Genomic DNA, 15537 nt, shown 5'->3' with positions numbered 1-15537 from the left:
GTCCATTATATTACTAAATTTAAAGTCTATTGGCTTGGTCGATATTATTGTTTAAAGAGATCTGCATATTATCCTGTCAATAAAGAAGTTCTTTGGTTACTCTCCTACACAAATAAATATCAAATATATTGTTGCTGAAATTATTCAACTCAGACAATTCAAACTTTCACAACACCATTTAAATTTACTGCACCCCCTATTCCATCTTCTATTTTCATTATCAAATGCTACTGATTATAATAGCTGCCATAGTTCTACTGTTCAATAAACCTTTCCCTTGCGATTCAGCACATCAAAACGAAACTTTCCCGACAGTTTTTTGGTGCCACGAGTCGGGATGATGACAGACTTAACGAAAAGCGCGCAACCCGCAATAACAAAGCTAATTAAGTTCTTGGATGAAATACGAAACCTGAATTTGTCACCATCGAATCAACTATAGCATTGGAAGAATTACGTCAATATGAAATCAAAGGAAGAATAACCAAAGAAAAATTACGACATTTCGAAATACACACTGGTTATTTGAAATCAGTCAACACAAAATGGTTGGATTATATCAGTACGATACTCAATTCACAAAAAAGGAAGAACGAAGAAGACAAATACGCCCAAATGGTCGACGACGAAAAAGGTATTCTACATTTAATAACTGAAGGTAAAGAAGCTATTATTATATTAGAAATGTATAAAAAAAGATTTTGAATCAATAATTGAACAAACGAAACCACAACCCAAAGAATCGACTCAACAAAATGTAACTAAAACCGCTTCTTTATCGACCATAAATTTACCGCACTTGCCGCTGCCAATATTCAGCGGAGACCCGAAAAAATGGAGAGAATTTTGGAGTAGTTTTGAAGCAGCTGTACATTCTCAAACAATCCCCGACATACAAAAATTAAATTATCTGTTCTCCTGCTTGAGGGGAGAGACGTTAAAGGCCGTAAGAGGCTATGATATTGCACCAGAAAATTACCAAGTTATAAAGAAAGTCTTGGTTGAAAAATTTGGAGAAACTTTTACTATTAAGAAGTCTCTTTACAACGAACTACATGAGATCAAAAGATACGATCGTGAATGGAAATCAATAGTCAAAGCAATCGAAAGAATTCTTCGTAAACTAGAAGCTATCGGCGAAAATCTCGAACACTCGAGTACTGAGACCGTCATTGAAAGCAAACTACCAGGATGGATACTGGATAAAATATATCAACAAAAGGATGATGACAACACCTGGTCAGTTACAAAACTTAGTTCCTTGGAAAATTAGTAAAAAGAAATAACCAAATAACTAGAAGTCAAGCCTCAAGCACCAACGGCGAACAACAATTCGCCAAGTTCAAACCCAAACGTTTGGAACGAAACGTCCAAGAAGAAACTACTGCATTACCAGCAATCAGTCAGTCTGGACCAGATGAATTTAAGAATATTTCAAAATCGAAAGAGTTAGGTAGAAACAATAAACGAAGACCCTACTCGTTTTGTAACGAAGATCATTGGGATAGTGAGTGTGAAACTTATTCTACCTTCACACAAAGATTAAAATGCCTCATTAAAATTAAGGCTTGTAAGAAATGTTTCAAAGCGGGACATACAGAGGTCGATTTCAAAAAATCGATGGAATGTTTTTATTGTAAAGGGTTACACAACAGTGCCCTCTGCCATAATGGCAACAATTCAAGCAAACCATTCAAGCAAACCGGACATATACCAATGAAAGAAAGAGACATCAAATCGGATAGTGGAACGGTTAGTATAAACACGATCACCGAAAGAGAAAGAGAAATTTTATTTCTATGCAAAGTGGCTACTGTATTCAATGCGGAAAGAACTGAATATCACGAAGAAGTTCTAGTATTGTTTGATATTGGTTCACAATTAAGCTTCGTCTCTGTTGAATTAGCAAATCGTTTAAAACTGAAAGAAATAGAGTTAAAGGAATTAAAGGTATCTACCTTCGGAGACAGATATCACAAGGTATCTCCTCTCCTCTCACAATGAAGACAATAATTGGAATAAGAAGTGAGAATAAAGGGTCAATATTCTGTGACGTAAATGTAGTCGACTATTTAACGGGTGAACATCAAGTCGTGAATATACCATCCATCACGGAAAAGAATCGCCAATTAGAAGGACTAACTTTCTATCAGAGAAAGCCAGATATTCTGATCGGAGCCGGCTACTTCTTCAAATTTATACAACTAGAGAAGATTCAACGATTGAATTCAGGATTTTCCTCACTTAACACAAATTTGGGTCCCATGATTTGCGGAAATGGATATCTCGAAGAAATTAATCAAATTACGCATAATCCAGTTAAATCTAAGTATATTTCTAGTGTACGTCGTGTTCCAAATATAGATCTGGAAATTAGAATGCATTGAAATACAAGAACAACCTTACGATCATGATGACGAACAAGCGCTGGAACAATTCAAAAGGAATATCGTTAAAATTAATGGAAGATATCAAGTACGTTGGCTATGGAATCTTTCGCTAAATTAAGCAAAAATTACGGAATATGTTATGGCCGACTAAGAAACTTGATTAGAAGACTTCAGTTCCGTCAATAAGAACTGGAACAATATCACGAAATAATCCAAGAACAATTGCGTTCGGATATAATTGAAAAGACAGAACCTCATATGGACCAGGTAGGCATTATATATTATTGAAAGTTGTTTATGACGCATCAATACACGTGAAGGGATCGAAGAGTTTAAATGAGGTATTATATCGTGGACCGATAACACTTCCAGATACTGTGGGAATATTGCTACGTTTTCGAATGATGACAGGTAATCACAGCCGATATAGAAAAAGCATTTTTGCAAATCGAATTACATCCGGAGGACAGAAATTGTACCAGATTTCTCTGGTTGAAGGATATAAACAAGGACTGAAAGAATGAAGACTGAAGAAAATCTACAATGTTATCATTTCAAAAGAGTTCCATTTGGAGTCATATCATCTCCCTTTTTTCTATCCGCTACCATCAATCGTCACTTGGAATTTAATGGTGGCCAAACGGCGTTAGAAGTAAGAAAAAATCTTTATGTAGATAACGTTCTGATATCTGCGAAGGGAACTGAGGAAGCCTTACAAAAATATTGTGAATTAAAAATCATATTCGAGGAAGCCTCAATGAACATAAGGGAATTTCTTTCAAATGATGTTGGATTCAATGAAATGATACCCGAGCAGGATCGAGCAAACCTCTATGCCAAAAAGATTTTAAGTATTATGTGGTTCTCCAAATTAGATATTATACACGTCACACTGAAACCATGGACGAGCAATGAATTAACTAAAAGAACTATTCTTCAATTGTTGCTTCACAGTACGATCCTTCGGGATTTCTAGTTCCCGTAATGATAAGGTTTAAATTATTCAAGATTTATGGCAGAAAAACTATTCCTGCAATCAAATTATAAGTAATGAAGATCAACGGACATGGAAATCTCTCAATAAGGACAAGACGACATATATAGGACAATTATCTTGATTTATCACCAACCTTACAAGTTAAATGGAGATTCATATATTTACTGATGCTTCACGTTTGGCGTACACAACAGCAATATACACATTTAGAGAAGGAATGAACGGTAAGGATCCAATTTTAATTTACGCGAAATCCCGTACTGCACCTATTAAAGGAATGACCATACCACGATTAGAACTGCTGGCGATCCTCATTGGAGTACGAGCAGCACAAATTGTACTTGAGTTAGAAGACGCAAGAGTCGGATTCGAAATGCGCGTCGCATTGGATAAAAAACTCTTCTAAATTACACCCAAAATTCATCCAGAATGGAGTCGAAGAAATTCGGAAAGCAAAATTTAATTTTCGTTACATTATGACAATTAAAACCCAGTGGACCTTGCTACAAGAGAACTTTCTCCTACCGACCTCATGAAATTTAATTCGTGGTGTACGACCATCCTGGCTAAAAGGAGAGGAAGACGAATGGCGACAACGTGAATTCCAAACAGAAGAGCAGCACAGTGACGAAGAAACGGAAAGTAACCAATGGATTAACGCTAATTTGATTACTCAAATGGCCAAAAAACAATCATTCTCGTTCATAGATGCAAGTCGATTCGGTAAATGGGGTAACTGTTTTTAAGCTTAGATTCATCAAACGTATAACAGATGAAAGACTCGAATGGTTAAACCAGATTTCGGAAGGCTTATCACACTCAACAATGAAGGAAGTTGTCATAGCTCGATGAATGCTAATTAGACAAGCACAATTCGAAGGTATCCACGACGATAAAATAGCTAAATGGAATCTTTATTATGATGAACGTGAAAAGGTATGGAAATCGAAGAGTCGATTGGAAAACTCAGAATTAAGTGAAAACAGTAAATACGCCATTTTTTCACCCAGGCACAATATAATAATCGGACTCTTTATGATGTACCATCACGGAAATTTGCATCATACTGGAGTCGGTCACATGCTATCAACAATGAGAAGTACTTACTGGATCCCAAAGGGCCGAACAGAAGTCAAACAAGTTTTACAACACTGTATGGCCTACAAACGTTGGACTTCCAAACCATTTAAATTACCTGCTATGGCAAACCTACCAGAATCACGAGTTAATCATTCAAGAATATTTGAATATATTGGATTGGATTATTTGGGTCCTGTTACTATAAAACTAGAAATTGGCACAGGAAAACAATGGATTGCCTTGTTCACATGTTTTACGACTAGAATCGTATACTTAGAAATAGTTGAGAATCTCCCTGCTGCAGCTTTCCTACTTATACTACGAAGATTTATTGGTTGACGAGGATGTCCCAAATTGATTTTAAGCGACAGCGCTACTCAGTTTCAACTAGTTTTTAAAACCATTATGGAACGAAATGCCAACTTCTTAGCAGCAAGGGAAATGAACTGGAAATCAACCCCTAGAACTCCATAGGAAGAAGGAGCTTATGAAAGAATAGGTGGATTAACAACCATTGTCCATCGATTTTATTTCACCTAATGTCCTACGTCCCATCGATTTTATTGCACCTAATGCTTCGTTGATCTTACCGATTAAAGATGATAGCATACCGGATGAATTTTTCCCACATAAATTAAGTATCAAAGACAAACTTATTAAATATTGGTTAAATACTCTTAACATCCTAGATGTATTCTGGGAGATGTGGAGACCGGAGTACTTAACTAGTCTTCGAGAACGTACTCAACAAGAAATGACATCCCCTAAGAGAGTAGAAATTGGATCTCCACGCGAAAACGAAATAGTTATACTCAATGAACCTGGAACACCACGAAATATGTGGAAACTGTGCAGAATAAAGGAACTTCATAAAAGGAAGGATGAAAAGGTACGGACCGTTACAATGAAACTGCCTAATGGCAACATATTGAAACGTTCAATAAGTGTGCTCTGTCCGCTCGAAGTTAATGATAAAATTGATCCAGAAATTGAATCAACTACACAAGATTTTAATGTGTAGTAACAAGGAAGGAAATCGAAACACAAGAACCAATTGCAACGCGTACTCGAACATCCGCCAAAAGGATGTCTAAAGTGAGCACATATTAAACAAAATTTTTAGCAATTCCAATGATGGCTTTACCAATTGAATTTACAGAAGCAACCACTACTAACCAAACTCCCTTTCAATATGAACCCCATATTCCACCTCCCGATGCCTCCTCCCTCCTTCGATCGAGAATGTCGGAAAACCCGAAGGAAGTTGTAATGTGTTCAAGCAGCTAAAGAATGTTGTATTAAGCATTTACGGGATAACAGACTCATCATATTACGTTTTCCCACATTCAAAATGATGAGTCAGTTACCCAAGCTTCAAATTTTCCAACAATGCCCCTTGTCTGATGTTGAGTATGTTTACATTTAGTAGCTAAATTATGCAATGCGCTTTGTCTTTTGTTTAAATCTTTGCATCTGCATGTTGTCGCAAGCTCAACCCACTTATGGGCAATATAAAAGCTCCGATAACGGACTCTCGAGGTCCACATGAAAAATTTCTTTGTCGTTATATCAGCGCCACATCCATCTTTACTCGATTGTTTACCGTTCCTATTCAAATTCACTGTACTACTAACCATTGTATCCTCCATTTTTTATTACTAATACTGTTGTATTATATTGGTTGTTATAATCCTACTATTCAATAAACCTTCCTAATTCTACTATTCAACAAACCTACCCCTTGCAACTCATCGCATCAACAAAAAACAAAACTTCCCCAACAACCAATATCATTCACAAAGCTCAAGCAATAAGGCGGTTGGGAAAACTCGAAGAAATCAAAACAATTTAATGCTTCCAGAACAAAAACTGCCAGTGGAGTAAAAACGACAACAATGCGAGGACAATAATATTATTAAAGAAAAAATAATGTCTCGAATTATGTGTCAATACTCTCGAATCGGCCGACTAGAAATGGATGGAATACATGCAGAAGCAGATTACCTTGCAAAAAAGGAAAAATACGCCGAAATCATGAGAGGAGAAAAAGGTATTTCCAGTTCACTTTATGAAGACAAAGAAGCCATCATCACTTTAACAATGTATACAAGTGAGAGCGACTTACACGTGGCACGCATATTCCAAGATCCAACACAAAAGCAAGAGCCAAGAAAACCAGCTCCTCATACCAGCGTCAACTTACCTCAGATCTTACTTTTAATGGTGACCTAAGACAATGGAGGGAATTCTGAAGTAGCTTTGATGCCATAATACATAACCAGGCGATATCCGATATTTAGAAATTGAATTATGTGTTTTCTTGCCTAAAAGGAAATGCACTGCAAGCAGTGAGAGGCTATGATATTGCTCCAGAAAATTACGAAGCAATAAGAAATGTTCTACAAGAGAAATCCAACGAAACGGTTATTGCTACTAAATGGTCCTACAGAGTGAAGCAATCTATTAAAAGAAACAATAAGTAGCTTTGCCAGTTTTTCCTTAGCTACTTAAGTACCTTTAATTATGATTGTTGCCATCGTTCCAGACGGATAACAGGGATAAGTAAAAGGAGGGAAAATTTAAGTGTTACAAATTCATATGAATCATCGTCAAATTGGGGAAAGCTGTTTCGGGTTTCCTGATAGTGATAACGCTAGCCAACGCATCACTACCATCACTGCAATCACTATCATTACCAACACTACCACTATCATAACTGCTATTACTCATGGTACATAACCAATACTCCAATGTTATAGTCATCACTCTATAACGCTAGGAAACAAGGATATTAAAAAAATAACTACCATTTGAAGAGATGTGAAATTGTGCGTGTAGGGAGGAGATTTATGTGGAGCTTCACGTGGCCCTGCAATGATAGTTAAGCTTCTACAAATATAGCGATTAAATACAGCGATGTCTCTACTATTTATTTATAGTCGTGGTCATATTATCTATTGCCATAAGGATTCGAAAAGCTTGGTTAACAAGAAAAAAAAAAAAAACGAAATGATGAGTTACACGTGCCCAATCTCTTTTCCGTACTGCTTATTCCAGTAGCCTGTTCTTCTTATTAACTAAAGGAAGTTTACAACTGGGATAACGACGAACTGTCAGCAAGCTTATTCAATGACAAAACTTTTAAATAGAAGCAGAAAAAGCACCCAGATATTCTTCATCCACCGGCTTCACCAGAACTAAATGTGGAGCAGTGAACTGTTGATTACTAAACAATGGATTAGCTTGTGCAGCAACTGTTTGCTCACCAGGTACACCAATACGGAATCTTAATGCTGCTATCAATGTTTCAGCAACTACTGCAAAAAATATAACATATACTGAGAATTCTTTAGATACTATTGAATTCTTTAAATGTTAGTCAACGAATCTGTATCATATTTTGTGTCCTGAGGATGTAGCTCTTAATTCCTCACTCCTTTTTCATTATTCTGCTCTTATCCTCTTTATTGGACGAATAACTCGTTTATTTTCGTTGTTACACTATACAATTGTACAATAAAATTAACCTTTTTGTCGATAAGATAATTTTCCAGCAAAAATCGTCCTTGACGCCTCATCTCCAAAATATCAGAGGGTGCAAAAGAACGTAAGATAAAATGCAATTCAGGTAATCGTTGCAATGGTAAAGTATATACAGCTCGTCGCCAATCCAGTAAATCCATGAAAGGCAAAGGTGGCAGTAACGTGGTTATTACCGGTATAGCTCCATACTGGAGGGCAGCGAGTAACTGATCGTGGAAGATGGCTGTGGGGCTCTGTCCGGTTTGGAAAAGTATAAGAGCGAACATAGATTCAGGGTAAACATTATCTGAACAACTAAATCGAATTATTAATCAACTTCGTGTAATGGAACCAAAGTTAGAATGAAATTAATGGAAACAAAGTTAGAGTGAAATCAACCAAAGTTAGAGCGTATCAGTTCACAAAGTATTTATATTTATATAAACTAATTTTTACATTAAATCCGCCAATATCACTTTATACATGCATTATACTAATTTCAGAAATCTATAAGCACATCACACATGGTCTACATATTTTGAAGTTGTAACAACAGACTGGAAAATCACCCATTCCACATAAAATTTCAAAAGTTAATGTCAACTTAAATCAGTCACGACAATTAATTATCCAGAACTATCGACCATTTAGTGCGCTTTCCGTCTCATCGGGTTATTTTTAATCATTCTCTAAACATGACAAAAGAATTGAAGGACATACTTCTTGAAGTGCAGTTTTCTTTGCAACTGATATCCAGAAATATCTGATCGCCAACAGATTCAGCTGAACTTGCCAATAATTCCAGTTGTTCTTTCACGGTTGATGAAACGTCCGATATTGCACCAACACATGACAACAGATACTAAAGATTGAATAAATCAATATTTCTTATGTGGGTCGGTTCTTAAAATTACTAAGGCAGAAATCAATAATAATGTATTATACAAGAAGGAATTATTTTAAAAGGATATCACTAGAAGATTAAAATCGGTTAGAAAAGATAAACAGCATGTTACGCTAACAAGCAATGAATGTGGCAAGCGATATTTAAAAAATACCACTCCTCTGTAAAAGAAAGCTAGTTCAAAAGAGCAATGCTATGATTGTCAAATATGATTGCACGTCGACAATATGACAGCGTAGCATTGTATTGCAATTTCGAGTGATCCAGGAAACAAATGGAGTTACTAAACTTACTTTTCTTGTCAAAGGCAACAGAGAAGATAACTGCTTCCAGTGATCTTTGTTATAGTTAGGAACTCTTACATTCACAGATATATCGAAACTGTCTTTAAACTTCCTGAAACACTTGGAAGAATAAAACTTTTTTGAAATTCGATTTTTTGCTTAAGACACAGATTACTAAGTTCTTACCTTTTTTATTAATTGTCTCTGCCTACTGAATTGAGGAAGGATATCAATTACGGTATGTCCAAACAACTCCCAACTTCACATAATTCCCTTTTCAATATTGCTTTTCCAGAGGAGAAAATACACTTCTTTTGTTATAGAATGAAAAAATGACTCGAGAAATTATCAAACCTTACTTGCGATCGTACACTGCAGAAACAATAACTGAATTCGGATAATATGAGAGCGGATTGATACCAACATTTAGAAGGACATGATTTTGACCGTTATTCCAGTACTTCAAATATTTTACATCGTTTGTGTTATCCACGAATGCAAGTAAAATACATGCATCATTTGGTCGATTAATTACCATACGAAATTGGCTGGAAAGAAAAAATTAAAAATCCGTCCAGCTGCAAGTATTACCAGTACTGCCCGATCATTTAATGCAGCGTCTCGTCCTTGATAGCAGTTATCACACCACGAAATACCAAAAAAGATTCAACGATTTAATTCTAGAGCTTAGTCGCTGTTTCCTTAATTTTTGAAACATATGTTAGTTAACTTGCCGTTTTCAATCTTAGCTGCGATTTTTTTTGTCAACCTATTAATTCACTCCATAGAAAAAAAAAAACGAGTTCTCATAACAAAATAATCCCACCTGAATAAATTGTAATAACTCATAGCGTGTTCTGACGCATTCTCGCCAGGTTGGTAAACATAAATACCGAAATTTCCAGCTATTGAACACTTGCTTAAAATAACTTTTTCAGACTTCGAAAACAAAAAAAAAAAACGTGAAGGGAAGTGATATTCTAGAGAGGATGAAAAGAACCATAGATCCGAAGCCTTAGTAGCATTATTGAAGTTTCGAGAAGGTCAACAATCCCGAAAACTTCGAAAAACTTTGTGGTGGTTGAAATATAGCGATTCCAATGCATCAATTTTGTTTTTCATTCTAGGAACTCCGAGATATTTAAAATAATGATACATGGGTGCGGTAGAAATGGTAAAACACGTTTTTTCTTTTCTTTTTAGGGAAGCGAAAGTCTAAGATACGAGAAGTGAGAAATCCGTAAAATCGACGAAATCCAGAAGTAGATGCATAAGATGAAAAGAAAACAGAATGAGAAAAATTAATCAAAAAAATTTAAACAAAGAGCAGAAGACTGAAAAATGAAGACTGGATAACCTGAAGTCGAAGACTGCCTCGAATGAAGCTACGCTCGGACTCGTGATTGTTACTTTTTCCTTGTATCCATCACTGAATGTAACAGCAGGAGCTGCAGGAAGATATAGTGGTACACGGTTTTTAGCCATCAATTCTCGACGGTATAATTCCATATCTTCAATGTCTAGCAGTAGGATTTTTAATTCATTTCCTGCAAATAAACACATAACATGACAGCAAAACGGAATCCGGAAGTAAGATCCGAAACATCTTTATGGGCACGGACACATTCTACCTAGGTAAACCATCAGAATCATAAGGCTTCATTCCACCAGCAAATTCCGGGATATAGTCGAAAAGTGCAAGTTAAAGCTGTCAAAAATATCAAAGAAAAAATTTGGATGCTTTATATGTTTTTTCGGAATCTCCATCAAAAACAAAAAATTAAACATTACATACTTGCATCAGTCATTTGTTTCGTAATTATCTCATGTTCCAAATTAACATTTTTCAGTTGACCAGCAGCCTCAAGCAAATCTCGTCTCACCGATGCCAGAATTCGTTTGCTTTCCTGCAAATTTGAATCCATCCGTTGATTATCCCATGGATATTTCTCCGAGCTTTTTCCTCTCCTAGAAAAGGCGAAATTAAATCCAGAAAAAACTAATTACGAATAACTAGTCTCAGTGACTCAGATGGCACTGACAATTAAGGCAACGACTGTTAGGACAGCTGACATATTCCCGAAAGCAACAGCTATGCAACGTGAAATATAACATGTTCCCGCTAGCAATATTAATCTGTTCACGGAAGACCGATGTACAACCATATGTAGTATGGTAACATGCGTCACTCCGGAATAGAGAACTTTGTTACTGTTCACGAGAAGAACAATGTTGCCAGTAATTTAATATTATGGGAATTAGTCCGTTTAATGAATTCAGTACAATTGAATCAATCAGTTCAAAAAATTATATTTTTACCAATAATTCAATTGACGGGTTTGAACTAATAAACTTATAGAAAACAGGATTTATCTACTACATTCAAATTAACAAAGTCTCAAGAAACTTTAATTCAACTTAATTTAATTTAATTTCACCCTACGAAAATGATATTATAACAAACCGAAATGTGATTGGTCCATGAAGAAGTGGTGGCGGGAGCAGTTCGTTGAACAGAAAACTGGGTAAAACAAAGGCGATTGATATAAGACACAAAAAGATAAGAAAACATGCGGGTAGTACGGTCGAGAGAGTTCTGAATAATCGGAAAACAGATGTACCGCCCAAACACCCTGTCGACGGGGGTGATAATTCCGGCTGATGCCTAATTCGGCTAAGCCGATGTCTTTCTAACACCCTCATCCGGATGACATTTCCGAATAATAAAAATCTGAGTGCGTGCTATACCCACCCTGTATGCAACGCTGATGTCTCTTTTCCTCTTCTGCCCCCCTCTATTCCTTCTTCTCATCCATATTTGTATCCTTCAATTTTATGTAAATTTTTTCCTGCATTTCTGACAAAAGGCTATTCCAGGATGACCTCTTAATTAGTGCTACTAATTACTGCTAAACTTCTCTTTGGTTAAATTTTTCCAACTTCATCCCTTTTTTGCATTGAGCTACAATCAGATGCATGTAAAATGAGAGAGACGGACTTTCCAGCAATCTAGCATTCTTACCGGAAGAGAAAAGGATTGAAGAAAAAAGAATCTTTTCTTCAAAAGATTGAAGAAAAAAGAAAAAAGATAACGGTTTTCTCGAATCCGTTCAAACTTTTCTGAGATTGAACGAGTCTTAAATTGCTGGTATTGATTGTAATTAGGCCGTCACTAAGATATGGCTGAAGAAGAAAAAAGGAATGTGTAAGTAGCACGTTGCTACTTTTGAGAAAATTCATCATCAGTTCCGGTTAGCCGTTCCTGTTTCGTGAACTCTTTAATAAGCTATGCTTTAGGTATCTATTTAAATTGTAAACATCGCACTCTTTATGTAAATTTCAATCGGAATTGTAATGGGAAACTTAAACCGTTGTATTAATTATCCATCCATGCAATACGCATTATAAAAAAAGGGCTGGCCAAAATGTCCTTCCAGATTTCAGATTTTGAAGTACCGTATAATGGGTTTTGTAAAAAGATTTTCAAACTGTTAACCTCAAAGTGATTAATGTGACACGATGGTGACACATCGAATAGAGGTATTCATTACAAATTTATGCAGATGATAGATCAAATTTCAGCTGAATGTTTGAGTAGAGGTGGAAAATTGACCTATTTGGTTAATTAGTACATACAGATGGAAAAATATTTTCTGAATAAGCAAACTTATTAGCAAAAAGAAATTATTCTTTACAGTGTGGGAAGTTTGTTTTGACTAAGTTAAGGATTTGACATTAATGACAACAACAGGACTCTTTAATCCTTTTTTTTAGAATGACTTCGTGAGTGAACGCAATTAAATTTTGAAAAGTAATTGAACAAATAATTGACCATTCAGAGAAGTGATGCCACTCATCTTTTCGATTATTTCAATTCATTTAATTACAAAATTCATCAAGTATTTTCTGTCCACCGCCTATCATTTTAAATATCGCGTTAAATCGTATCTTTCTAAAGCTTGCACGCTATCTGTCAACAGCATGAAGTATTTGTCCTCAAGCTAATTAGTCTACAATACTAAAAATAAATTCTACACTTCGATTTTTAAAACTGTTTAACAATTTAGTGTCATATTTCTTGTCCGATCTTTCCCGGGGAATAACGATGCAATATTCCGTAGACACTTTTAATGCTGACCAGATGAATAATACTTTCTCATATGTAAATTATTTCTCAAGTAAATTATATATACCTTTACACCTCCTTGCTTATGCATGTATGCATGTGCGTGCATGTGTGTGCATGTGTATGTGTGTGTGTGTATGTGTGTGTGTGTTGATGTATTTGTATATATCTATAAGATTGAAGGAAACCAAACGCTAAATGCACTTCATTAAAACCGATTCAGGCCTAGCTCTAACAGAAAGACATGAAAGCTATCTCGAAGGCCTGAATTGCTAGCGCTATAACCGTCGGTAAGGAGCGTATCCAAGGAATGCGAACGGATCGATATGTGAATGAAGCAACAAAATCCCGAACTCTCCTGATGTCCCCGCCACCTCTTCATTTCTTTCTCACCGTTTTGTTGGTACTCATCCATTGACTTTCACTACTCTTCCTTCCCTTCCATATTTCCGCCTTCTGTTTTTGTTCCAGCAGTTTTTTTCGTATCTATAAATGGCATCCACAAACACATATAAACATATGTACACCCACACACATACACACATACACACACACATACATACATACAAGGATACAATGACACATACATTTATGACATAAGTATTACTCGTCTTTGTCACTGATATATTACTTCCTCTGTTTTGCTTTACAAATGATATCCTATTTTTTGCCCTTTTCATGTGCAACAGAGCATAATATTTTTGCAAGTTTTTCGATAATCAGACTGATTCAGCAAAATAGGAATGAAGTGATAATTTCCGATGAACTGATCGGATTCGATACTAGGATAGTAACAGGAAGAGATCATATTATGTCTCATACCATCTATTTCATATCCGATAAAAATCTTTAATCTATTTTTCGAACTTAATTAACAAATCAAAAAGTTCCATCTAATCCATTTTCCCCATCGATAGTTTTTGCCATTTTTGAATATATCTTATTCCTGACTAATAATGTATATAGCAATAATTGCACTTCCTAATCATTCGTCTGTTTATATGTTCACTTCCTGTTCATTCATATAAATGTTGAAAATTCTCTCTGAAATATTCTCATCATAACAAGATATTTTTAGTTGTTTTTTCCCACAATTATATTAAGCATTTATTGCCAGTATTGCTCTTCTTCGCTTCATTCATAAATCATTCTCTTTTTTCAGTCATTTCCGTTTTTCTGCAGGAAATGATATGATGGTAGTAGTGATTAATTGTGGTGAAGCTATTTAAATAAATCACTTATACTCAATTGACAATAGTCCATCTTTTCAAGCTTGTTATCAGTATGAATGTTGGTTAAATTTGTCAAATTCAATTTGATATTCCCATTAGCCTCATCCGACCATTCGAACATTTGATGAGGATAAATAATTAAAAGGTTGGTACTATGCTGATAACTGGCTTTTTACCAACTACAGATGGTCATTAATAAAAGAATCAGCTAATATTAAATGTATCTATAAATATGTCTTGATTAGATCGATCCATTTTGACCAAATCTACCGCAATTTCTTGATATAAAAACGATGAATGCAAAATTTTCTCTCACTGGTAGCATATATTCTGATCAACAATAAATTGCATGAAAATGAAGCAGGTTATGATGGAAGTGAAACGTTGCAAGGTATCATCATGAAATACGTGTTACAAGGTATCATCATGAAATACGTGTTACAAGGTATCATCATGGAATACGTGTTAAAAGGTATCATCACGGAATACGTGTTAAAAGGTATCATCACGGAATACGTGATGATACCTTGCAACATTCTGAGAATGATTTAATTACTATAAAATGAAGTATGCTTATATCAATTTTGCATAATTCTATCAGTTGTATTGATTGCAGGAATTGTAGCGATAATAATGACTTAATATTTTTTACTTCAAAATGACATATTTCTTTATTTCTTCTCTTCAAATGTTTGCAGTTTATACTCTCCCTAAGATTATATAATGTGCCTTATTCCTTTATATCCTATCTCATCCTAACATTCGAGAAAATAAAAATTTGATCTCACAGACAGAAAAGTATTTTTAAATTACATACAAATTTATTGAGCTCTATTAAATTTATGGATTAAAATGAGCATTTTAATTAGAAATGAAACTTTGTAGATTGCACTACTCAAATACTTAATTATTGCAATTGTTGAAATTTATTCAATTCTTCCGAAGGGAAAAAAATACTTCTGCCAATCCATTTGTATCACAAAATAAAAAAAAAAAANAAAA

At 35.2% G+C, this 15537-nt stretch overlaps 2 protein-coding genes across 2 annotated transcripts; both read right to left on the bottom strand.

Moving 5' to 3' along the window:
- Window positions 1-5813: 5813 nt before the first annotated feature.
- On the bottom strand, window positions 5814-6116 carry LOAG_07210 (hypothetical protein; the record flags this gene model as incomplete). Its single annotated transcript, XM_003142742.1, has 1 exon — window positions 5814-6116. The coding sequence occupies one exon, from the start codon at window positions 6114-6116 to the stop codon at window positions 5814-5816; it is 303 nt and encodes a 100-aa protein (XP_003142790.1).
- A 937-nt stretch (window positions 6117-7053) lies between these two features.
- On the bottom strand, window positions 7054-11880 carry LOAG_07208 (exostosin family protein; the record flags this gene model as incomplete). The annotated part of the gene is made up of 11 exons (XM_020447371.1): window positions 7054-7242; window positions 7275-7336; window positions 7632-7833; window positions 7995-8296; window positions 8710-8851; window positions 9187-9289; window positions 9537-9725; window positions 10004-10096; window positions 10535-10724; window positions 10973-11145; window positions 11642-11880. The coding sequence occupies 11 exons, from the start codon at window positions 11878-11880 to the stop codon at window positions 7054-7056; spliced, it is 1884 nt and encodes a 627-aa protein (XP_020302391.1).
- Window positions 11881-15537: the final 3657 nt, after the last annotated feature.

This window comes from Loa loa (genome assembly GCF_000183805.2).
Source record: "Loa loa unplaced genomic scaffold supercont3.4, whole genome shotgun sequence".
In the NCBI taxonomy this organism is placed as follows: Eukaryota; Metazoa; Nematoda; class Chromadorea; order Rhabditida; family Onchocercidae; genus Loa; species Loa loa.
Note: the sequence above shows the minus strand (reverse complement) of the source record. Positions and strands in the feature narration are given on the sequence as shown.